The 27192-nt window shown below is 45.2% G+C and overlaps 1 protein-coding gene across 6 annotated transcripts in view; it reads right to left on the reverse strand.

The window, feature by feature from the left end:
* The window catches only part of armc3 (armadillo repeat containing 3), a 177509-nt gene that overhangs the window by 33758 nt on the left and 116559 nt on the right, over positions 1-27192 (reverse strand). For all 6 annotated transcript variants that reach the window (XM_078538263.1, XM_078538239.1, XM_078538235.1 and 3 more), the window contains one exon: positions 24981-25149. In XM_078538263.1, coding sequence (XP_078394389.1) covers positions 24981-25149 — 169 coding nt within the window. The remainder of the gene's footprint in view (positions 1-24980; positions 25150-27192) is intronic.

The raw sequence follows: 27192 nt of genomic DNA on the forward strand, positions 1-27192 counted from the left end.
GTTATCCAATAAATGGCGCCCTCAGGCATGGTCCAAGATGATATTCAGAATCCAGGAGTTACCAATCACCTCCATGAAACTGATCTTGGAAGTTGGGTTGCCGCAGGATACACAAGTCATGGAATGCACTATTCCTATGTCATGGTTTTTTGAATAAAAATATGAAAGTTCAAGTTGTTAAATTTGTCAGAGCTGCATATTGAATTTAAGGGAAAAATGCTTTAATCTAATATTAACATGGAGGATGTTTAAGATGATAACAAAAACTATCTGCATATTAACCACATGATATTCTTTTTTATTTCCATCAGGTTAGACATGGTTTGAGTCCAAATATATATGCAATCAATCATGTTTTGAGGAAAATGTAAGTATTGAAAGGTCAGAGGCTGGGAATTCAGTGGTGAGTAACTCATCTCCTGACTCCCCAAAGTCTGCCCGCCATCTACAAGGCACAAGTCTGGAGTATGAAGGAAACTCTTTCGAGTTATCAACAGTCACAGATTGCAACTCTTTCGAGTACAATCACAGTTCTTGGTTTCCGGGAGTGGGACATGAACCCACAACCCTCTGATTCAAAGGCGAGGGTGCTATGAACTGATGTGGACTTGTTATCATAGCCACAGTATTTATCACACCTGTGATAAATGATTTATCACACCTATTCACGGCAACCACATCTGCAGCTTGAGGAGCTTTGGCTCTGAGTTGATGACCTCCTGGTTGATTACCAGCCATATAAATACTGTGGATACAAGGGCAGGTCAGAGGCTGGGAATTCTGCAGAGAGTAACTCACTCCCTGACTCTCCAAAGTCTGTCCACCATCTACAAGGCACAAGTGGGATGAGAATTCACATGAAGGGAGATTTGGAAAGTTAAAGAGAAAGAACAAGGCAATAGTACAGGATAGCGATCAGGGTAATGATAACGAGGGTGTGACAGGAAGGGGCAGATTGTACAAACATAAGAGTGTACCAGCAAATAAGGTCTGAGGAGGGAAAAATGGTAAAAAGACAGAATTAAAGGCTCTTTATCTGAATGCACACAGCATTTGTAACAAGATGAATGAATTGTAGCACAAATGGAAATAAATACATATGATTTGATAGCCATTTCAGAGGCATGGTTGCAAAATGACCACGACTGGGGTCTGAATATTCAAGGATATTTGACATTTTGGAAGGTTAGGAAGAAAGGAAAAGGAGATGGGGTGGTTCGGTTAATAAAGGATGAGATCAGTAGAGTGGTGAGAAATGAGCTTTGTTCAGAGGATCAGGATATAAAATTAGTCTGATTGGAGATGAGAGAAAGCAGAGTAAAGATGTCACATGAAATCCCAATAATGGATTCAGGCATTTTTCCAACAACTGATTTTAGGCTAACTGTTTTCTATCTCCCCCCTTTCTTGAAAAGCGGTGTAACATTTGCCAACTTCCAATCTAGTGGGACCATTCCCGAATCTAAGGAATTTAGGGAAATCATACCTAGCGCAGCCACTATCTCTGCAGCTATCTCTTATAGAACCTTAGGGTGTAGGCCACTAGGTCCCAGGAATCTGTCAGATTTTAATTCCTTAAGTTTCCCCAATACTTTGTCTCTACTGATATTAATGTCCCTAATTTCCTCACTCTTTTTAGCCCCTATGTTATTGTCTATTTTTGGTGTGAAACACGTGTCTTCTACTGTGAAGACAGATATGAAATATTTGTTCAATTTTTTGTTATTCACTCATGTGGGTGTCACTGGCTAGGCCAGCATTTATTGCTCATCCCTAATTGCCCTTGAGAGGTGGTGGTGGGCTGTCTTCTTGAACCGCTACAGTCCATGTGGTGTAGGTACAGCCACAGTGCTGTTAGGGAGGGAGTTTCAGGATTTTGACTGAAGGACAGTGAAGGAGTGGCGATATATTTCCAAGTCAGGATGGCAAGTGGCTTGGAAGGGAACGTCCAGGTGGTGGTGTTCCCATGCATCTGCTGCACTTGGCCTTCTAGATGGCAGCACTCGTGGGTTTGGAAGGTGCTGTCTAAGGAGCCTTGGTGAGTTCCTGCAGTGTATCTTGTAGATGGTACACACTGCTGCCACTGTGCTTCGGTGGTGGAGGGAATGAATGTTTGTGGATGGGGTGCCAATCAAGCAGGCTGCTTTGTCCTGGGTGGTGTCAAGCTTCTTAAGTGTTGTTGGAGCCGCACTCATCCAGGCAAGTGGAAAGTATTCCATCACACTCCTGACTTGTGTGGTTTCGCCGCAGAACTCGTAGCCTCTGACCTGCTCTTGTAGCCACAGTATTTATATGGCTAGTCCAATTCAGTTCCTGGACAACGGTAACCCCCAGGATGTTGATAGTCGGGGAATTCAGCAATGGTAATGGCATTAAATGTCAAGGAGCGATGGTTAGGTTCTCTCTTGTTGGAGATGGTCATTGCCTGGCACTTGTGTGGTGCGAATGTTACTTGCCACTTGTCAGTCCAAGCCAAGTCCAGGTCTTGCTGCATTTGGACATGGACTACTTCTGCATCTGAGGAGTTGCAAATAGTGCTGAACATTATGTAATCATCAGCGAACCTCCCTGCTTCTGACCTTATGATAGAAGAAAGATCATTGATGAAGCAGCTGAAAATGGTTGGGTCGAGGACACTACCCTGAAGAACTCCTGTAGTGATGTCCTCAAACTGACGTGATTGACCTCCAACAACAAGATTGAGTCGATTAGGATTATATTTGCTGGAGTTCAGAAGAATGAGGGGGGATCTCATAGAAACCTATAAAATTCTAACAGGACTAGACAGGGTAGATGCAGGAAGGATGTTCCCGATGGTGGGGGAGTCCAGAACCAGGGGTCACAGTCTGAGGATATGGGGTAGACCATTTAGGACTGAGATGAGGAGAAATTTCTTCACCCAGAGAGTGGTGAGCCTGTGGAATTCGTTACCAAAGTAGTTGAGACCAAAACATTGTATGTTTTCAAGAAGAAGTTAGACATAGCTCTTGGGGCAAAAGGGATCAAAGGGTATGGGGAGAAAGCGGGAGCAGCTATTGAGTTGGATAATCCGCCATGATCATAATGAATGGCGGAGCAGGCTCGAAGGGCCGAATGGTCTACTCCTGCTCCTAGTTTCTATGTTCTATGTTTCTAACCGCAACCATCTTCCTTTGTGCTAGGTATGACTCCAATCAGCGGAGAGTTTTCCTCCTGATTCCCATTGATTCCAGCCTTGCTAGGGCTCCTTGATGCCACATTCGGTCAAATGCTGCCTTGATGTCAAGGTTAGTCACTCTCACCTGCAGCTGCCATTTTCTCATTCTTCATGATAATTTCTCCTGTCACTGCTTCTAAGGGACCAACACTTCTTTTAGCTACTCTCTTACTTTTTATATACTTATAAAAGCTCTTACAATCTGTTTTTATATTTCTGGTTAGTTTACTCTCAAATTCTATCTTTTTCCCTTTTTATCAACTTTTCGGTGGCCCTTTGCTGGTTCCTGAAACACTCCCAATCCTCAGACTTGCTACTGTTTATTTTGCAACATTGTAAGCCTCTTGTTTTAACCCAATCCTATCTTTAACTTCCTGAGTGAGCCATGCATGGGTCCTTTTTGCTGAGTTTGTGTTCTTCAATGGAATGTATTTTTGTTGAAGATTTTGAATTGTTTCTTCATGTGTTTCCCATTGTTCATATACCTCCATAATTGTAGTCTATTTACCCAATTTGCCTTAGTCAGTTCTTCCCTCATACCTATGTAATTGCCTTTGTTTAAGTTTATGAGTTTTGCTTTTTATTGGAATACATTAGTTACAAACTTAACATGGAATTAAATGGTATTCTGACCACTATTTCCCAGTGGATCTTTTACTATGACATTACTAATTAACCCCGGTTCATTGTACAATACTACATCTAAGAAAGCTCTAGCCTTAGTCGGTTCCACTGCGTACTGCTCCAAGAAACTGTCACAAAAACATCCTACAAACTCATCCTCCAGACCATTCTTGCCAATTTGATTGTCCCAGTCGATATGAAGATTAAAGTCCCCCACGACATAGCCACTTCCTTTGCAATTCTGACTCTCTTTCCTAAGTATTGTGTATCCTGGAATACTTATTTCGCAACCCTGATCAGCTTGTAACCATGTTTCTGTAATGGACCTTAGATCTAAATTATTTACCTCTGTTTGAGCCGCTTGTTCACCTATCTTATTGCTGATGCTTTGTGCATTCAAATAAAGAACCTTTAATTTCATCTTTTTACTTCTATTCCCTGCAATTACCTTATTTGCTGATGTACATTTTTTATTAAACTCTCTGTCCCTTCCTGTCCCACTCTGCTTGTCTTTACACACATCACTATACTGTTCCAATACCTCGATCTTTCTCTTTGGATTTCTAGTTCTCCCTTCACCTGAATCCTCCCTGCCACCCCCACCTCCAAATTAGTTGAAAGCCCTAGCTATACAATTGGCCAGAATACAGCCCAGTTCAACAGGAGCCCATTCCAATGGAATAGCGCACTCTTCCCTGAGTATTAATGCCAGTACCCGTGAGTCGAAACCCCTTTTTCCCACACCACGCTTTGAGCCACGCATTTAATTTTCTGCTCTGTTTAACTCTATGCCAATTGGGCATTGCTCAGGTAACAATCCAGAGATGATTACCTTTGATGTTCTGCATTTTAATTTGGACCCTAATTCCTCAAATTCTCTTAGGTAGAACTAGGAACGATGTTATCCTATGTTGTTGGTCACTGGTGGGGCTGGTTTATAGGCCCCCTGACAGCAGCTGAAGTGTAGGACAGAATATAAATCATGAAATAATGGGGTCTTGTAAGAAAGGTACTGTGATAATCGTGGGAGATTTTAATCTTCTTTTAAATTGAACAAATCAAATTGGCAAAAGTAGCCTGGAGGATGAGTTCATAGAGTGCATTCTAGACAGTTTCTTACAACAAAATGTCCTGGAACCAACCAGGGACAGTCTATTCTAGGCCTGGCAATGTACAATGAATCAGATTAATTAATGACCTCATAGTAAAGAATCTTTTAGGTAAGAGTGATCATAACATGATGCAATTTCACATTCAATTTCAGGGTGAGAAATTTAGATCTGAAATTAATGTCTTAAACTTAAATAAAGGCAATTACAAGGGTATGAAGACCGAGTTGGCTAAGATGGAAAGGGAAAATAGGTTAAAAGGTAAAACAGTATAGAGGCAGTAGCAGACATTTAAGGAGATAATTCATAGCTCAGCAGACATATTCCACGGAGAAGGAAAGACTTTATGAGAAAGATGCAAAAATCCTCGATTCGAGGATGTTATCTACTCAGGGTTACAAGTTTCTGCCATGGGGATTCATGTGACTGAACAGGTTGATTCTCGACCTGTAGATCTTTGGGAACATAAGGCAGGGTGTACCACAAAGTAGTAAGATCCAGAGTGCAGGATTTTCTCCCTTTTCTTTCCTTCTCTGTCACCGCTTTGCCTCATCATTAAGGATTTTAGACTCAAAGCATGATGCAGCTTGATGGACAAGTTGTCACACTTTGAACAAGCTCCTCCTAGTCATTAATGTCAATGCTGCTGTGCTTGAAGAGCTTCAGGCTGTCTTTGAAGCATTTTCTTTGTCCTCCCTGGAAAACTGGCCATTTGAGAGTTGAGAAAACAGGATTTGGCAGGGGAGAGGCTTTTCAGCCATCTGGACACAGTGTCCAATCCATCATAGTTGATTTTTCAGGAATTTTGCCTGAACACTTGTGGAGCTGACTTCAAGAAGGACACTAGCATTTGTTCATTAGGCCTTCAATTGAATCCGGTAGTGAAGGCATTGCTGGTGGAATTTCTATAGCACTCTTATGTGCTGTTGATACACAGTCCTGGTCTCACTTAAGTGAGTGTGGAGTTGAACACCGCTCTGTACACTAGGACTTTTGTTGACTTGTGGAGGACTTTGTTGTCAAATACTCACTGCTGTAGTTTGTAGAAGGTTAAGCTGACGCAGTTGATCCAGTGTTGGATCTCCTCATCAATGATGGCTTTTTGAGATAGGTGTCTGCCAATGTATGGGAAGTGCTCAACATATTCCAGAGCCTCTCCTTAAACATATGTGGGAGGTAGAATATTTGGCTCACCAGGTGTGGGTTGATATATGAGTTTGGTTTTGGCAACATTCAAGGGCAGCTCTAATTTCTTGTAAGCGGAATTGAAGAGTTGAGAGGGGCTTGCAAACCTGGTGCAGAGAGGGCAATATCACTGCAGTCACCTGTAAACTGTAGATCATGTATCTCTATGGTGGTCAGTTTAGTTTTGGCATGGAGGCGACTGAGGTTAAAGAGCTTTCCATCTAAGTAATATTTAATACATACAATAGAGGGTATTTGATTTTTTTTTGTAAGGTGAATAGTTACCATCAGGTAGATTGTAAATAGTATGGGGCTATTACACAGCCTTGTTTGACACTGGTCTGGATTTTGAAGGTGCCTGTTTCAGGTCTCTCACTCAAGACAGTTGCGCCATCCATGCTAACTAAGGAAATTAAGGTTGGTATCAAATTGAAAGAAAAGACATACAATGCTGCAAAAATTAGTGGTAGCCCAGAAAATTAGGAAAAATTTAGAAACCTACAAAGGATGATGAAAAAAAAGTGAGAAATTGGACAATGAGAGAAAACTAGCAAGAAATATAAAAACAGACGGTAAAAGCTTCCAGAAGTATATAAAAAGGAAGATAGTAGCTAAAGTAAGCATTGGTCCCTTAGAGGATGAGACAGGAAATAATAATGGGAAGCAAGGAAATTGCAGAGGCTTTGAACAAGTATTTTATATCTGACTTTACAGTAGAAGACACAGAAAGCATCCCCAGAGAGGCGAAAGGGAGGAACTTAAAACAATCATGATCACTAGAGAAAAAAAACTATGGGCAGAATTTTACGTTCGTCTGTCAGACAGGCCAGACTGACTTGGTGACGGGCGGGCGGCCGATTGCCGCTGGCGAAACGGGCCGCGCCGCCATTTTCCACGGGCAGGCCAATTAAACCCGCACCGCGGCTTTGCAACTCGCGTGGAGAACGGGAAAATAGTCGCGAGGGCAGGTGGCCTCAGACTGCCGGTTCCAATGGGGAGCTGGCAGCCTGTTTAAAGAGTGGCCAGGCAGCCTGCTTGAAGCAGCATCACCATGGCCACTCAGAGAGGTAGAAATGCTCCAAGGAGGGCAGAGGAGGAGGAGGTGGAGGAGGTTGGGGGGGGGGGGGCGTTGTGTGCAGGCTGCAGGAGAGGCCAGCGAGGCCACTATGCACCCAGATTCTCGGACGCATGCCTTGTTGTCCTCCTGGAAGAGGTGGGCCAGCGACATGATGTTTTGTATCCTGAGAATGGGAGGAGGAGGGCCCCCCATGTTACCAGCCAGGCGTGGGAGGAGGTGGGCGAAGCTGTAAGTGCCCATGATGACGTCAGACGCACTGGCACACAGTGCCGAAAACGCTTCAATGATTTGCTGCGCTCTGGATGGGTGAGTACCATGTCTGTCCGGGCTATTTGAGGCAGAAGGCAGCCTTAGCCTTTGCACCCCCCCTCCATCACGTCTTGCTGCCGTTACTGCATAGGGCATCTGTCGTATGCTGGGTGGGCAAATGGCAAATGGGTACTGACAATGCTTCCATCAGCCTTAGTGGTTGAGGAGAAGAAGGGCTTTCTGCGCAGCATATGTTGGTTTCTGTGGCATTTGAGTAGTTTGGGGGCAAGCTGCAGGGGAGGCTGGTAGACACATACTCAGAACTCCAACACATGTCATAGTGATGGTAATGACATGGTCCAAGGGGTGCCTCAAGATCTTTTGGGCAAGTCCCATCTGCAGGCATCGGCACTGCACCTATTTGATCCTCCTTTTCATGGGCGCTAGGACCCGTGTTGCTATTCAAAGTGATGGATGCCAAATGTGTCCAAGGGGACCGTTGGGGGAGGGGTACTATCTTCTGGGGACTCATCACTAGTAGTGTGGACAGGAGCCGCTGGAGGCCTCAGATGGCCCACTGTGTTGGGGTGCGGCATGTGCGTGCAGAGTACATGAGTGACCTGCCGCAATAAATCCTCTTATGTGTTTTGCAGGCAAAAACTAACCACAATCCCTGGGAGCGCCTGAGGACTGGTGGTGGGCGTGCCCTCCTCCAGCGCCTCACCCCATTCGAGGCGCAGGCCATGGAGCTGGGCAGGAGGCAGGAGGCCAGGGCGGCCAGGCGGGGGTCCAGCGGGCAGGTATTTGAGGTCCACAGTCCCATCCACTCTGTGTGCCCACCATCCAAACCACTGATGGTTGCTGCAATCGTTAATGCTGCAACAATGCTCATTCACTGACTGAGGCATTCTGATGTCTGGGTCATACAGGAGGGACCCTCATCCCCTTGAGGAATAGCCTCTCCACCACCTTCCAAAGTCACCTTATCCCATTTGTGGCCACTATCACCATGGTCTCACATGCCATTGGATTGCCGCTGCACTCCCAAAGACTTAGTCCATTTTTGGGAGTTTGGGACCTCCTGCACCCTTTCAGCCAGTGCGTCCCACATTAGTTTGTCCAGAAGGTCCTCAGCACCTCAGCTGTGAACCTCATGGCACTCAACTTAGATGAATGCCACCACGTTACTCATCCCTGCGCCATGGGGAAATGTTGCCTTCTGGCCACCCGGTCTATACCCCTCCTTACAGAATGAAGGGCAATAATATGACCTCTCAATCTCCTGAGTTCGGTGGAAAATAACACAACTGTTTGAAATGTTTCCTCAGCCGCGCAACTATCCAGGCAACGATGCATCCACCTCAGATACCTCTGCACTCTCCCCACTCCTCTGGTTCTTTACAAGCCATGTGCCATTCATGAGGCCATCTAACCAGCCTGTTTGCATGTGCGTTTAATGCTTGGGGCCCGTCTTGACTCATTTGGACCTCACCAATGTTCTTCTTTTCAGGGTCTTTAAGGGTGAGCTACTTATGAGGGTGGGAGGGAAAGGGATGAAAAGTTGAAGTGAATGCACGCTAACTGATGCACTGTCCTTGTTGTTAATTTCAGCATCACCACAACAGCCCCCCCTCTACACCGGGGAACAATATGTGCAACTTGCGACACATCATTTCAGCCAGCCAGGCACCAGCACAGACACACACACCTTGGTGGGGACTTTACCGTCGGCTAGTGTCCCGGGTCACAGAGAGGGCACATAACGATCGCCGGAGGAGATGGTAGGGGCAGAGAGTGCCGATGGCTCCAGCAGACGGAGGGCTGCAGGGGACGAGGCACATGCTGAGTCCGGCACTGATGACGTGCCTCTGGAGTTGACCCCATTGCAGCAGCTGCAGGAAAGGTGGCAGGAAGTGCGTTTGCATCTGGCAGGGTTGCATGAGGGAATGGTTCAGTTGTTCTCTGCGACGGAGGAATCTAGGCAGAGTGCATGCAAAGAGTCCGCCCTCAGGGCAGAGCATCAGGATTCCTTCAATGAGAGACTGGCGACTCTCATAGAGAGGGGCTTCCACCAAATGAATCAAAATATGATTGGGTTACGCTCTGACCTGCAAGCCCTCACAGCGGTTCTGGCCACAGGTGGTGTTTTCCATTGTAGGAGATGTTGTGGACTCCAAGAGCCGGCACTCGGTGCCCATGCATCTGCGGGGAGCAGGGAGGTAGATTTGGACCTCACGTCGGTGCAGCAGCTGCCTGCTGTCGCTGCAAGCTTCTCTCATGGTGCTCCAGATGAGGGCAGCAGCTCCTCTGCCCCTCTGCCAGTCAACGTTGTTTCCGTTGAGGCTGCGACAACTGGGGAGGTGCCAGTTCAGGAGCTGGCCACTCCCTCCCACGGTGGGCCATCACAGGCTCCACGGGCCAGAGGACACCCGCCAAGGTCATTTGGCCAATAGGACAGCAGAGTCAGCAGGCTGTCTCACAAGCCACTCTGAGTGATGGGACAGCACCTAGAAGTAGCACCCGGAAACAAAAATATAAGGCACCTTAGGCACTCCCCGGGTATGTCACTGGTGATTTTGTGTGGGCCTTAGAATAGGGACCCCTTTTTGTAACATTGTCGAATAATCATGTGGGCTTCAATTGTGGACAGAATAAAGTCCACCTTTGTTACCATGACTGAGTGTCTTTTCATTGTGGTGCTTTTTTCATTTTCACATAATTATCATGAGTGTTTGAGTGGAGATTGTGTTTCTGTTCTAAGGCCTTATTTGCAGCTGATCAGGTGGAAGAGGTAGCACCTAAGTGCCACGTGTGGAAGACCCAAGCAATGCTGCTCCTGCTGATCCATGTGTGTAAAGCTAACTGAAGGTTCTTTGGATTAAATTGTCCCGGGTGTCCCTGCCTCCTTAGTGTAAACGCGGGTCGTCGTTGTGCCCCTCATCATCGCCTTGTGCTTCCTCATCCTCTGAGGCACTGCTAGATTCATCATGTGCAGCCTCATCCAGGGCGTCAAGGTCTTCATCGTCAATTGCATCCCCCTTTCCAGCGCAAGATTGTGCAGGGCGCAGCAGACTACCATGATCAGAGACACATGATCTGGGGGGTACTGGAGTGCACCCCCTGAGCGGTCCAGACAACGGAAGTGCATTTGAGAAGACCGATGGCTCTCTCCACCACAGCCCTTGTGGTGCCCTGGCTCCTATTGTACCGATGCTCAGCTTCTGTTCTTGGATGGCGTAGTGGCGTCATGAGCCACCTTCGCAGGGGATAGCCCTTGTCACCCAGCAGCCAACCATCTAGCCGAGCCGGAGCACTGAAGAGCCCCGGCACCTGAGAGTGTCTGAGGATATAGGAGTCGTGAGAGCTGCCTAGGAACCTTGCGCAGACTTGTAAAATCCTGTGATCGCACACTATCTGCACGTTCATGGAGTGGAAGCCCTTCCTGTTGACAAAGGCACCAGGCTCACCTGCTGGCGCCTTGATGGCCACATGTGTGCAGTCTATAGCACCCTGGATGCAGGGGAATCCAGCAATGGCTGCGAAGCCTCTGGTTCGCTGAGCCTGACTTGCGTGGTCGCAGCGGAAGTGGATAAAGGTGGATACCCGTCTGAACAGAGCGTCTGTAACCTGTTTGACACAAGTGTGAACAGCTGATTGGGAGACACCGCAAAGATAACCCACCGAGCCCTGGAAGGAGCCAGAGGCATAGAAGTGGAGGGCAACTGTGAGCTTCAGAGCTGCTGGCATGGGGGTGTCCTTCCGCATAGTTAGGGGAGATCTCAGGGCCAATCATCTGACAGATATAGTTGACTGTCTCCCTTGAGAGTCGGAGCCTCCTTCGGCACTGCACCTCAGTCATATTGAGGTAGCTGCTTCGCTGTCTGTATACCCTGGCAGCAGGATAGTGGCGTTCTTCTGCGGCCCCTTCCACCTTGGACAACCTCTTGGCCCTGCGCCCCTTGTGCCTGCGCCTGGCCTTCCAAAGGTGGCTCCCCCGGAGGCTGATTGTCCAGTCCTGGCCTCCTCCTTATTCTATCCCTCCCTTCCTCCTCAGGGGAGCTGCCTCCACCGGAGAGGTCAGAACCCATAGCCCCAGGCTAAATGGAGGCCTCCGGAAAGCTTCAAGGCCGGAAATGAATGCTGTCTGCAGAATGCTTTCACCTTACACAAAAACCTCTTAGACATCGATGAGAACTACTAACAATCACACAGGTATGTTTTAAACACTTTCATCAATTATAACTTCGTGAAAAACATGAACAACCCCTCTGAGTCCACATATCCCGACATTGCAAAAGTTTTCTTAAATAATCTCCTACCCGCCTTCCCGTTGGGCCTGTGCACCAACCCAAAGTTTGATCGGGCTCCTCAAAATCGTACACAATTGGCAAGTTAAGGGGCTTAACGAGCCCTTCAATTAATGGCGGACAAACTGTTCGCGCCTGCCCACTGAAATATCGCGATGGCGCGCGCTGACGTCGGCACAGGCTACGCCATCCGCACGTCAGCCGGAAAATTCTGGCCTATGAAAACTAATAGCCTGTCCTTCTGCACTGCAACAATTCTGTGATTCTGTGACTAAGGGATAATGAGTCCCTGGAATCTGATGGCTTGCATCCTAGGGTATTAAAGGAAGTGGCTGCAGAGACAGTAGATGCTTGGTTGTAGTCTTCCAAAATTCCCTAGATTCTGGAAAAGTCTCAGCGATCGAGAAACCGCCAACGTAACACCACTATTCAAGAAATGAGGGATACAGAAAGCAGGAAACAATAAGTCAGTTAGTCTAACACCTGTCTTTGGAAAAATACTAAAATCAATTATTAAAGAGTTAATGACATGACAGTTAGAAAATCATAATACAATGTGGTCAAGCAGAGTCAACATGGTTTTGTAAAAGGGAAATTGTGTTTGACAAATTTTTGGAATTCTTTGAGGATGTAACGAGCAGGGCAGATTAAGGAGAATCAGTAGGTGTAGTGTATTTGGGTTTCTCATCAATAGTGGCCTTTTGAGAGAGATGGCTGCCAAGGTATGGGAAGTGAAGGAGAGGCTCTGGAATATGTTAAGCACTTCCCATACATTGGCAGCCACCTCTGGATCAGCTGCATCAGCCTAACCTTCCACAAACTACAACAGTAAGTATATGACAACAAAGATCTGGAATTGTTGAAAATGCTCTTTCCAGCAACGACAGATGGTATTGTCATCCTTAAGAAGAGAAGCACCATCCTGTGAGGGAAGGGAATTTTATCTATTTGATCTTGGTCTATAGATGGCCCTGATGGCTTCAAAAAAGCTTTGCATGTCATGATATTTGCAATACTCCAGGTGTAGTCTTACCAAAGCCCTATACAACTGCCTTAAAACTTCCTTACTCTTATACCGCAATCCCTTTGTAATAAAGGCTAACACACCATTTACTTTTCTAATTCCTAAATGGCCTATCCCTTATTCTGAGACTGTGACCCCTAGTTCTAGAATCCCTAGAAAGGGATACACCTCCAGGATCTGTCCTGTCAAGCCTCTTAAGAATTTTACATGTTTCAATGATATAACCTCTCATTCTTCTAAAGCATATACACTGAGTGTGCTCTAGCAGAGGTTCTTTGATGCTTTGGATTCATTGCTGCATAAATAATGGCTCAATGTCATGACCACCCAATATTGAAATGACCCATGGCATAAATATTCAGGGCTGAGGTCACTGTAAGAACAACAGGCAGGGCAATGCTCTAACTCTGGTCACATGCGATGGCACAACTCAGTGACCATCTTCCTGAATAACTATAGGCATTTTTAGGGTGTCTGACATTTATACCTAGGAAGTCAGTCTTAAGGGCATTTACTGATGCCAGGGATGTGGTAACCCTATAAATTCTATACAATGACCATCTTCAACAAGAGAGAGTCTAGCCACCTCTATTTGACATTCAATGGTATTACCATTGTCAAATTCCCCCATCATCAATACCCTTAGTGTCACCACTGGCCAGAAACTTAACTGGACCAGCCACTGTGACTACAAGAACAGGTCAGAGACTACAGTTGGGATGTTCTTGTCAAACCATGGTGGCACCCGTCGCGGGGAATGCGACAAGCCAGCCAAAAGTCCATTGACCTTTGGTGGGACCGGAAGATCCCAGTGGTGCGTGAAACCAAAAAGTCCCAGCCTAGGTATTCTGTGGCAAAGACTTACCTCCTGAGTCCCCAAAGTCTTTTCACCACCTATAATGAACGAGTCAGGAGTATGATGGAATATTCTTCTTTTGCCTATATGTGTTCAGCTCCAATAGCACTCAAGTAGCACAACACCACATAAGATAAAACAGCCCACTTAATTGGTACCCCACCCATTACCATAAACATTCACTCCTTCCAACACTGGTGCAGCATGGTTGCATTATGTGCCAGTTCCACATGTACTGTAGCAACTTATTAAGGTTTCTTCAACAGCACATCCCAAACTCGCCTCTATCACCTGGAGAGACATGGGGCAGCAGATGCATGGGAGCACCACAACCCCAAGTACCCCTCCAAGTCACATGCTATATTATGGCTTGGAAATATATTGCTGTTCCTCCATTGCTGCTGGGTCAAACTCCTGGCACACACTATCTAACAGTACTGTGGGAGTACTTTCACCACACGCCTGTAAGGAATCATACATTACAGACAATGTCCCAGACACCACCATCATTGTCCCTGGGTATCTCCTGTCCCATTGACAGGACAGACCCAGCAGAGGTGGTGGGACAGTGGTATAAATCAGGAGGGTGTTGCCCTGGGAGGCCTTAACATCGACTCTAGACTCTGTGAAGTCTCATGGTATCAGGTGAAACATGGGCAAGGAAACCTTCTGCTGAGTACCACAGACTGCACCACCCCCCAACAAGCTTCAGCTGACGACTCAGTACTCCTCCACGTTGAACACCACTTTGAGGAAGCACTGAGGGTGGCAAGGGTGCAGAATGTCCTCTGGGTGGGGGACTTCAATGTCCCCCACCAAGAGTGGCTTGGTAGCACCACCATAAACCAAGCTGGCAGGGTTCTAAAGGACATAGCTGCTAGACTGGATCTGCGGCAGGTGATAAGAGAACCAACAAGAGGGAAAAACATACTTGGCCTCATCCTCACCAACCTGCCTGTTGCAGATGCATCTGTCCATGACACTATCAGCAGGAGTGATCATCACACAAGCCTTGTGGAAACAAAGACCCGTCTTCACCTTGAGGATACCCTCCATCGTGTTGTGTGGCATTATCACCATGCTAAATGGGATAGCTTTCGAACAGATCTAGCAACTCTAAACTGGGCAAAACATGAGGTGCTGTGGGCCAACAGCAGAGCAGAATTGTATTCCACCACAATCTGTCACCTCATGGCCTAGCATATCTCCAACTCTACCATTACCATCAAGCCAGGGGATCAACCCTGGTTCAATGTAGAGTACAGGAGGTCATGCGAGCAGCAGTACTAAGCATACCTAAGAATGAGGTGTCAACTTGGTGAAGCTACAACACAAGACTACTTGTGTGTCAAACAGCATATGCAGCAAGTGTTAGAGCTAAGCGAATCTACAACCAACGGATCAGATCTAGGCTCTGCAGCCCTGCCACACCCAGTCGTGAATGGTGGTGGACAATTAAACAATTCACTGGAGGAGGAGGCTCCACAAATATCCCCATCCTCAATGATGGTGGAGCCCAGCACATAAGTGCAAAAAGTAAGGCTGAAGCATTCGCAACAATCTTCAGCCAGAAATACCCAATGGATGATCCACCTTGGCCTCATCCAGAGGTCCCCAACATCACAGATGCCAGTCTTCAGCTAATTTAATTCACTCAATGTGATTATCAAGAAATAACTGAAGGCACTGGATACTGTAAAGGCCATGGGCCCTGACAATATTCCGGCAATTGTACTGATGCTTGCTCCAGAACTTGCTGTGCCCCTTACCAAGCTATTCCAGTACAGCTACAGCACTGGTATCTAACCAGCAATATGGAAAAGTGCCCAGGTATTTCCTATATACAAAAAGCAGGACAAATCCAAACCGGACAATTACCGCCCCATCATCCTGCTCTTGATCATCAGTAAGGTGATGGAAGGGATCATCAACAGTGCTATCAAGTGGCACTTACTTAACAATATCCTGTTTACTGATGCTCACTTTGGGTTCCACTGGGTCATTTAGCTTCTGACCTCATTACAGCCTTGGTTGAAACGTGGGCAAAAGAGCGCTCAGTGTTCAACCAGAGGTGAAGTAAGAGTGACTGCCCTTGACTTCAAGGCAGCATTTGACTGAGAATGGCATCAAGGAATCCTAGCAAAACTGGAGTCAATGAAAATGAGGGGGAAAACTCTCCGCTGGTTGGAGTCATACCTAGCACAAAGGAAGATGGTTGTGGTGGTTGGAGGTCAGTCATCTCAGTTCTAGGACATCACTGCAGGAGTTCCGCAGGGTAGTGTCCTAGGCCCAACCATCTTCAGCTGCTTCATCAATGACCTTCCTTCCATCATAAGGTCAGAAGTGGGGATGTTCGCTGATGATTGCACAATGTTCATCACATTTGCAACTCCTCAGATACTGAAGCAGTCCATGTCAAAATGACCCAAGACCTGAACAAGCCAGTCGGAGCAGCAGCAGGACTGGAGTGAACCTGGGGGTGAACGGTGCCAGTGGAGCTTTTCAAAAAAAGCCTGAGGATCTAGGCCCAGATCAAGCCAGTTGGAGCAGCAGTGGGAGCAGAGTGGAGCGAACCTGAGGGTGAACAGTGCCAGCGGAGCTTCTCAATAAAAGCTTGAGGGTCGAGGCCCAGATCGAACCAGTTGGAGCAGCAGTTAACCCCAGTGGGAACCCTGTCAGAATTCGGAAAGACTGACGAAAATGACATCAGCGCAAAGCAGAGAGCTGATCAATAGGCAGTGGGTACGTTGTTTTTCTCCACTTTAAAGCTACATTAAGGAAAGGTAAGAGTTCTAGCTTTTTTTAAAAAAAAGAAACTTAAATAATTTTCTACTTGGCTTAAATTTAGGGTAAGAGTATTTTAACTAAAGGTATGGCTGGGGAGCTCTGTTCCTTGTGTTGCATGGCCTGCAGTATGTGCGAAGTCTTAAATGCTCCTGGCAGTCTGGATGACCACATCTGCTGAAAGCGCCACTGGTTTGACCAGTTTGAGCAGCAGGTATTGGAGCTTGAGTGTTGGCTGGAGACACAGCAATGCATCTGGGAGGCTGAGAGTTACGTGGATAGCCCGTTTTTAGACGTGGTCACCCTGCAGCTTAAGGAAGTGCAGTCAGAGAAGGAATGGGTAACCACCAGTCAGAAGAAGGGAGGCAGGCAGGTAGTCAAGAAAGCCCCAGAGTGTATCTCACTCGAGGAGTAATTTGACAAGGAAGTATTCAATGAATAGCATGACACTAGGAAGTTCTGAAGAACAAAGGGACCTTGGTGTGTGTGTCCATAGATCTCTGAAGGCGGAGGGGCATGTTAGTGGGGTGGTGAAAAAGGCATATGGGATACTTGCCTTTATCAATCAAGGCATAGATTACAAAAGTAGGGAGATCATGTTGGAGTTGTATAGAACCTTGGTGAGGCCACAGCTGGAGTACTGTGTGCAGTTCTGATCGCCACATTATAGGAAGGATGTGATTGCACTGGAGGGGGTGCAGAGGAGATTCACCAGGATGTTGCCTGGGATGAAACATTTAAGTTATGAAGAGAGGTTGGATAGACTTGGGTTGTTTTCGTTGGAGCAGAGAAGACTGAGGGGCGACCTGATCGAGGTGTACAAGATTATGAGGGGCATGGACAGGGTGGATAGGGAGCAGCTGTTCCCTTTAGTTGAAGAGTCAGTCACAAGGGGACATAAGTTCAAGGTGAGGGGCAGGAGGTTTAGGGGGATGTGAGGAAACACTTTTTTACCCAGAGGGTGGTGACGGTCTGGAATGTGCTGCCTGGGAGGGTGGTGGAGGCGGGTTGCCTCACATCTTTTCAGAAGTACCTGGATGAGCACTTGACACGTCATAACATTCAAGGCTATGAGCCAAGTGCTGGTAAATGGGATTAGGTAGGTAGGTCAGGTGTTTCTCATGTGTCGGTGCAGACTTGATGGGCCGAAGGGCCTCTTCTGCACTGTGTGATTCTGTGAAGAACAGTTTTTCTGCATTGGAAAACCATGAGAGTGACAGTTCCTCTGCGAAGAGCCAAGCTGCACAACAGGGGAGCAGAAAGACAGGAAGAGCAATAGTGGTGGGAGACTCAATTGTGATGGGTACAGACAGCTGCAGAGGAGATTCACCAGGACGTTGCCTGGGATAAAACATTTAAGTTATGAAGAGAGGTTGGATAGACTTGGGTTATTTTCGTTGGAGCCAGGTACTTTTTAAAGGATGTGAGGCAACCCGCCTCCACCACCCTCCCAGGCAGCGCATTCCAGACTGTCACCACCCTCTAGGTAAAAAAGTGTTTCCTCACATTCCCCCCCTAAACCTCCTGCAGCCGCAGATGTGACTCGAGGATGGTGTGTTGCCTCCCTGGGGCCAGGGTCAAGGATGTCACTGAATGGCTGCAGGGCATTCTGAAGGGCAGGGGCAAACATTCAGAGATCATGGTTCACATTGGTACCAACGACATAGGTAGAAAGAGGGATGAAGTCCTGCAACAAGAATTTAGGGAGCTAGGTAGCAGATTGAAAAGCAGGACCTCAAAGGTTGTAATCTCTTGATTACTCACAGTGTCATGTGTTAGTGAGTATAGGAATAGGCGGATGGAGCAGATGAATGTGTGGCTGAAGAGTTGGTGCAGGAGGGAGGGCTTTAGATTCCTGGATCACTGTGTCTGTTTCTGGGGAAGGTGGGAGCTGTACAAGTCCGACGGGTTGCACCTGAACCGGAACAGGACCAACATCCTTGTGAGGGGTTGCGGAGGGGGGGCAGTTTGCTCTTTCTGTTGGTGGGGGTTTAAACTAATTTGGCAGGAGGATGGGATACAGGGTGGAGGTATGGAGGGGGTGATGCACAGACAATTATAGAAGAAAAACCAAGTCAGTATGGAAGGCAGAGCATATATAGTCACGTTAAGGCACAAGGCAGCATGGCAAAGCTGGATGGCATTTATTTTAATGCACGGAGTGACAAGAAGATATAATAATTTTTATAATGTTATTGGGATTTATTGTAGAGTAATAGTGGGGTCTGTGTCTATGTCTGTGTGTGTATAGGACTTAATTGAATTAAAGGCCGCTGGTCTGAAGGCTTTGATGTATCTGAAGATAAGTTAGGTTTCAAATGTTGAGTAAGTAAGCATGGGGGAAGTTTTAGAATGTAGGGTACAATCTTACCGATGTCAGGCAGGCTGGGCGGGAGTGGGGGGCGGAAGTGGAGCCGATTGCCGCCCGCAATCGGCTGCACACCACAATTTTACGTGGGCGGGCCAATTAAGGCCTGCCCAGCGTAATGCGTGGCCAGTAGCGCTCAGCGCTACCTGTGTGGGCGGGGGGAGGGGGGGGTGGGGGGTCAGGGTCAGCGCTCTTTCATGCATCGCCCATTTTTAAAAATAATTTTTAAATTATAAATTTTTAAATAATAAAGTAAAAAAAAATTAAACATGTCCCCTCATGTGACAGTGTCACATGAGTGGGGGTATGCTTGTGAAGTGAAAAAAAAATTATTTATTTATTTTATGCAAGCTTTAGGAAACCTCATCCTGCCCGTGGATGAGGTTTCCTGAAAAATGCGAAGGCCACTTGGGCTCTTCGCCTGCTCGCCAACCTTAAGGTTGGACAGGCACCGTTGTCAACAACTTTAATTGCTTTTTTAATGGCCTTAATAGGCCGTTGACAGTTCGGCGGGGCGCAGCCACCTCTGGCGCGCACCTGCCGAAAGAAATATCGAAATGAGGCGCGATGACATCAGGATGCACGTCCAACATCATCGTGTGTCATTTTACGCGTCGGAGTGTCGGGCCTGCCCCCGCTGCTGACGGCAATATTCTGCGTAAGGTGTAAAGGGAACATTTGCATTTTTAAATAAACTAGACTAGCTTGAATTTAAAAGAGGGGCTGAAATGTTACACTTAGCCAGAAGTTAAGAAACAGTGTGTTTATTTTTCCCAAAGGTTACTGGTAAAATTGGCACTATGATAAATTTAATGATTAGAGAGGTAAAGTCCAAAGACAGTGAAACAATGGGAATTTGCATTCAAAGGGGAAAATATGTATAAAGGAGTGAAGGTTCTGTGTAAGGTCAGGAATTCTAAGATCTTACACAAGTGTGAAAAGACGCCAGCATCTAAGCCTCAAGCTGCTGTCTACAAGGAACTGAAGCTGAGAAAAACTCACTTTGATTTTGGCTGTTCAGGTTATTGTGTGTTACTTTGCCTGGGTCTTCTAAAATCTATGTGTCTCACTGTTGCCTTAACGGAGGTGAAACTGGGGTTTAGATTAATTAGGGCATTTAGAAGTTATCATAGTAGTAATTTGTAGATCTATATATGTGCTTAAAATCTTTTCTTCTATTAATAAAGGTTTAATTTAGTTTTCTAAGAAACCTCTTATAGGTTTGGTGGTCTTCGTTTTACTGAATTCAAAGTTCACATTCTCAAAATAAGTACAAATTGCAAATAGTTGTGACAGCTGCTTCAAGTTTCCCTCTGGGATTTCGGCAGCTTGGCATTTACCATCCGCCTGCCATAACAAGGAGTCTTGCGAGTAAGGCAGATGAGTTGAGGGTGTTGATTAACACATGGGGATATATCACCGCTATTACGGAGACATGGTAGAAGGAGGGGCAGGAATGGCAGCTCAATCCGGGATATAGAATCTTCAGGCGAGACAGTGAAGGGGGGTGGGGTTTGTAAAGGAGGAGATGGGGTAGTAATATTGATCAAGGAGTCAATTACTGCAATAAGGAGGGATGATATCTTAGAAGGTTCCTCAAATGAGGCCATATGAGTAGAACTTAATAACAAAAAAGGGGCAATCACATTGCTGGGAGTGTACTATAGATCCCCGAACAGTCAGGGAGGGATAGGAGGGCAGATATGTCGGCAAATCTCAGAGAAGTGTAAAAATAATAGGGTAATAATCGTAGGGGGTTTGAACTTCCCCAATATTAACTGGGATACACAAAGTGTGAAAGGCTTAGAGGGGGGTGGAATTCTTTAAATTATCTCAGGAGAGCTTTTTAAGCCAACACATGGAAAGTCCTACAAGAGAGGGGGCGGTGCTGGATCTAATTTTAGGGAATGAAGCCAGGCAAGTGGTAGAAATGTAAGTGGGGGAGCATTTTGGTGATAGTGACCATAACTCAGTAAAATTTAAGGTAGTTATGGAAAAGGACAAAGATGGACTGGAAATAAAGGTTCTGAATTGGGGGAAGGCCAATTTTAATATGATAAGACAGGAGATGGCCAAAGTGGACTGGGAGCAGCTACTTGTAGAAAAATCTACATCAGAGCAGTGCGAGTCATTCAAAAAGGAAATAATGAGAGTGCAAGGCCAACATGTTCCTGTAAAGTGAGGGTGGCACCAACAAGTCCAGAGAACCCTCGATGTCAAAGAATGTACAGGATTGGATAAGGAAAGAAAGGGAAGCTTATGGTAGATACCGAGGGCTCAAAACAGCGGAAGCCCTAGAGGAGTACTTAGGGGGTTACTTAAAAATGAAATTAGGAGAGCGAAGAGGGGGCATGAGAAAACACTGGCGGGTAAAATAAAGGAAAATCCAAAGGCATTTTTTAAGTATATTAGGGCAAGAGGATAGCCAGGGAAAGAGTAGCCCATCAGGGACCAAAGTGGCAATCTGTGTGAGGAGCCGGAAGACGTAGGTGCGGTTTTAACTGAGTACCTTGCATTTGTATTCACTATAGAGAAGGACAATGTAGGTATAGAAATCAGAGAAGGGGACTGTGATACATTTGAACAAATTAGCATTGACAGGGAGGATGTATTAGTGGTTTTAGTGGATTTAAAAGTGGATAAATCCCCAGGCCCAGATGAAATGTATCCCAGGCTGCTGTGGGATGCAAGGGAGGAGATTGCAGGGGCCCTGACATTAATTTTCAAATCCTCTCTGGCCACAGGAGAGGTGCCAGGAGACTGGAGGACAGCTAATGTGGTACCATTATTCAAGAAAGGTGATAGGGATTAACCAGGGAACTACAGGCCAGTGAGTCTAACATCAGCGGTAGGGAAACTTTTGGAAAAAATTCTGAGGGACAGAATTAATCTCCACTTGGAAAGGCAAGGATTAATCAAGGATAGTCAGCATGGCTTTGTCCGGGGAGATCATGTCTAACAAATTTCACTGAATTTTTCAAGGAGGTGACTAGGTGTGTTGATAAGGGTAGTGCAGTTGATGTAGTCTACATGGACTTCAGTAAGGCTTTTGACAAGGTCTCGCATAGGAAACTGTTCAAGAAGATAAGAGTCCACGGGATCCAGGGCAATTTGGTGAATTGGATCCAAAATTGGCTTAGTGGCAGGAGATAGAGGGTGATGGTCAAAGGTTGGTTTTCTGACTGGAAGCCTGTGTCCAGTGGCGTACTGTAGGGTTCGGTGCAGGGTCCCTTGCTGTTTGTAGTGTACATTAATGATTTAGAAATGAATGTAGGCGTTTTGGTCAGTAAGTTCGCAGATTACATGAAAAGTGGTGGTGTAATAAATAGCGAGGAGGAAAGCCTTAGACTACAGCATGACATAGATGGGCTGGTCTGATGGGCAGAACAGTGGCAAATGGAATTTAATCCTGAAAAGTGTGAGGTGATGCATTTTGGGAGGATTAACAAGGTAAGGGAGTACACAATGAATGGTAGGGCCCTAGAAAGTACAGAAGATCAGAAGGACCTTGGTTTGCATGTCCATAGATCATAGAAGGCAGCAGGACAGGTAGATAAGGTGGTTAAGAAGGCATATGGGATACTTGCCCTTATTAGTCGAGGCATTGAATACAGGAGCAGGGAGGTTATGATAGAGCAGTATAAAACGTTAGTTAGGCCACATCTGGGCTACTGCCTGCAGTCTGGTCGCCATACTGTAGGAAGGATGTGATTGCACTGGAGAGGATGTAGAGGAGATTCACCAGGATGTTGCCTGGGCTGAGGGGTTTCAGCTATGAAGAGAGACTGTATAGGCTGGGATTGTTTTCCTTAGAGCAGAGAAGGCTGAGGGGGACCTGATTGAGGTATACAGGTAGGGTTGATTGGAAGAAACCTTTCCCCTTAGTGAAGGGGTCAATAACCAGGGGGCATAGGTTTAAGGTAAGGGACTGGAGGTTTAGAGGGGACTTGAGGAACAATTTTATCACCCAGAGGGTGGGGGTATCTGGAACTCACTGCCTGAAAGGGTGGTAGAGGCGGAACCCTCACATCATTTAATAAGTATTTAGATGAACACTTGAAACACCATAGCATACAAGGCTAGGGACCAAGTGCTGGAAAATGGGATTAGAGTAGATTGGGGCTTGATGACCGGCACGGACAAGATGAGCCGAAGAGCCTCTTTCCGTACTGTAAAAGTCTATGGCTCTAGAACTCTATGACTCTAATATCCAGGCTTGGGCTGACAAGTGGCAAATAACACTTGCACCACACAAGTGCCAGGCAATGACCATCTGACCATCAAATGGAGAATCTAACCATTGCCCCTTGACATTCAATGGCATTACCATCACTGATATCCCCCACTATCAACATCCTGGGGGTTAGCATTGACCAGAAAATGAACTGGACTAGCCATATAAATACTGTGGCTACAAGAGCAGGTGAGAGGCTAGGAATTCTGTGATGAGTAATTCACCTCCTGACTCCCCAAAGCCTGTCCACCCATCTACAAGGCACAAGTCAGGAGTGTGATGGAATACTCTCCACTTGCTTGGACGAGTGCAGTTCCAACAACGTTCAAGTAGCTTGACACCATCCAGGAAAAAGCAGTTCACTTGATTGGCACGCCTTCCACAAACATTCAGTCCCTCCACTACTGACACACAGTGGCAGCAGTGTGTACCATCTACAAGATGCCCTGCAGGAACTCACCAAGGCTCCTTAGAACGCACCTTCCAAACCCATGACTGCTACCATTTAGAAGGACAAGGGCAGACAGATGGGAACACCAGCACCTGGAAGTTCTCCTCCAAGCCACTCACCATCCTGACTTGGAACCATATCGCCGTTCCTTCACTGTCACTGGGTCAAAATCCTGGAACTCCCTCCCTAACACTGCTGTGGGTGTACCTACACCACATGGACTAAAGCAGTTCAAGCAGGCAGCTCACCACCACTTCTCAAGGGCAATTAGGGACAGGAAATAAATGTTGGCCTAGCCAGCGATGCCCACATCCCATAAATGAATTTAAAAAAATCAGACTACACTGGTTCAAGGAGGAAGCTCAGCACCACTTTCTCAAGTGAAAATGGTGATGAGCAATAAATACATAAATACTACCCTCGATGTGGCCATGCTGGGGAAGGAAACTGTTGTCCACCTCCTTCTGGGACTATGAGTTCTATGTGCTATTATCAGGGATGCACACCAAAATAAGCATAAATCGCGGCTGGAGGACCATCAACTTGGTGAAAGACACTCTTTGGCCTGTTCAAAACCTGTTGGTCTTCCACTGCAAAGAGTTGTCCATAACCAAGTGTTGCAGACTGGTACATTCCAAGGTCGAGAACTAGGTTCGGAGGGATACACTAAAGATTGGGGTATCCACCGCAGAGGCGCAATGGGGAAAGGCCACTGTCTCAGGCCTTTCAGCTATAATATACCTAGGGGTTGGAAACTATGCAGAACCCCTTGGGCTGTACACCTGACATGGAATGTATACTGTAAGTATCAAGAGTATTGTAATTGTATTAAGACACCTCAGAGTGGAATATGCTGTATGAAGAAAAGTTTAATTCTATTGCACTTTCTGTATTAGTCAATTTGAAATGTTTTGGAATGTACTTCTACAAAATTTATGAATAAAGTATATTTTTGGGAAAAAAAGTAACTACAGTCTTGCTAACAATGCCCACATCCCATGAATGAATAAATAAATAAAGTCAGTTTTCTATATCTTTGCATTAAATACAATCATTGACAATACGGCTCACTCTGCAAACCATGCAGCATTACTGAATGTATGTCATTTTAAGGCCACTTAAATAGAGGGCAGGTAATCAATGATCATGTTAATAAAGATAGAAGATTTATATTAACATGATCCAGTTGGCAGAATCAACTTTATAACAATTAATATTTAAATGGCTTCAACAACAGTTTTGTAGCAGAAAATCATGATGAAAATGTTTCTCCAATTTGATACCAGAGAACTCAGATTCCGACATGCAGCTGCAGTTGCTGATGTTAATTTAAATTTTGCTATTTTTACTGGGTTTAACTATCAGCTAACCTAACGTCAAAGCAGAGAACAGGACCCTGGGTACCTATTTTTCATTGAATTAGTTGTTCATTAGCTGGAATGGACTAGTTGGGCCGAACGGTCTGTTTCTGTGTTGAATATCTTATGTAAAATATGATGGTTAATTAAAATTTACCTGACCAGGATCATAGAAACCATCTGTGATGATGTCGTTGGATGACAAGTAGCCAGTCAGACAATATTTGAGAGCAGCATTATGGTCAAGCAGTCTTTTCACAGCTGCATCACTAAAACTGTTCCTGTGACTTGAGGACAGGCTTATTTCTTGAAGGATTTCCAAAGCTCTATAAAACAAAATTAAATACCCACTCAGAAAGCAAACTGGGGGACCAGTAACACATTGGTATGTGAGTTGTCCTTTCACCTATTGTACCTGGACTTTCAGGTAAAAATTAACAGAAAACAATTTGAGGAGCCTCTTGAATGGATACTAAAATTTGAAAATTTGGGAAGTCTAAACATTAATGGATGATGTGAGTTCTTTCTTCAAAGTCAACAATATCAATATCAGCTCATGCGACTCACTCAAAGGCTAAACAAAAATTTAGAAATAAAAGACATGTTAATGCATTAAGAATTTTTTTTGAGTGGAATTTAGGCACATTTTGTGGGCAATTAGTGTTATGCATTGTATCTAACCTTGAGATTACCGGATGTTCTCATTTCCCCCTCATTGGAGTCCTTCATCTCAATAAACACAAACATTAAAAAAAATGTGTAAAGTAAACCCCACATATTAAGATAAAGTATTTCACTAATAAGCCTATTCTGGTTCTCAAAAGCCTATTGAATAAATGTCTGTTTCCTTAAAACATCTATTTCAACTACTCTCTGCCAACGTTGCTCATCTGAGTGGAAAGCAGAACACACTGTAGCTATTAAGGAGGAATCCAAGCTACATGCACCTCAACTACAGAGCAGAATCCCAAAGGACAACTGTATGGAAGCCCAGGAAAACCATAGTGAATGATAAATGACAACATCTGCTGCTTTTCATTTGGATAAAACATCACTTGTTGATCGTAAAATAGGTGATCCATCTATTTTCCATCCAGCCTGGCAGCCTTTTCTGAGAGTTGTACAATTTAGACCTGATGTTGGACTTGCATCTCTAGTGAGCTGATAATGTGGTCTTTTCCATGTTTAGTGGTTTAGTGGTAGGTTTTTCTGTCCTTTTGATTGATTGATCTTCCCAATCCACTAAAGCATTTTCACTTTTCAACTAGCAGTACATCCTCTCCAGCTGACGGCAGTACCATTTGAACATGGCACTAAATATCTGAACATGAACTCATATGAAATATGTACCTTTCAACTAGGATACCAATTCAAAGTAGCATTTACCTTCTCCAAACTATACTAATTGACTCAAACTTTGTACTCCAAAATACCAAAAAAAACTGGCTAAATGCAGACTAAGCGGTATCAGATATGCCACGAATGCTTTGTTGAGTATTTCCAGATGATCAAGGGCCTAGCTAATATTGGACCTAACTCAACATGAGTTGGACAGCAAACCAGCTAGGTAATGCCATGTGCCTCCTTTGCCTAAGGGAGGATGGAAATCATGCTTGAGAACTCCAGTGTGGTCCTGGCAACAAGTTACATTACAGAATAGGCTAAGGTCTATTTTCCTTAGTGAGATGGCTTATGGATACCAAAAGAAAAGGAAGGAAAATAAATGACAAATTGGTCCAATTATTTTTAAAATTTATGCCATCAGTTTTTAATCAGCACACTTACATTTTATGCATTATAAATTTACAATTGATATAAGTTAAATTTATGACAGACTGATAGAGTGCAGTTCAGTCAACACTATAATGAATAGAGTTTGGTAATTACAACATAGTCCAAAATGCGTTATTGTCAACTGCTCCTCTTTGAGAATTATCACAAATTCTTACTACCTGTATATGTTTCCATTGAAATAAATGAAACTGAAACTGTTATATAGAGAACTATTACTAGAGAATAAAAGAAAACAGGCTTTACAAAACACAGGAATGTTTATTCCATCTGTATAGTGATTATTTTTAATGACTAACAGATGCAGCAAAATGTAATTACTGCAAACACTGGGCAGTAGCCATGAAAGGCCATTTAAATGCTGCTTCCTGGGGAGATGAACTTGCATAAATGTCTATGAGATTATAAAGGAGCCAGAGCGATAAAAGCTACCTAAAGGGCATTTATAATCTAAAACATCTTCTAAGTAATGTTATGCACTATAGTTGACTTGCTATGACAAATCACTTCTTCAAAGATTCATGGAATTGGAAAGGATGTATTCATTTTTGTTTCCTGACACTTAGCATTCAATTATA

The sequence above is a fragment of the Cetorhinus maximus genome, chromosome 3 (assembly GCF_964194155.1).
Source record: "Cetorhinus maximus chromosome 3, sCetMax3.hap1.1, whole genome shotgun sequence".
NCBI classification, from domain to species: domain Eukaryota; kingdom Metazoa; phylum Chordata; class Chondrichthyes; order Lamniformes; family Cetorhinidae; genus Cetorhinus; species Cetorhinus maximus.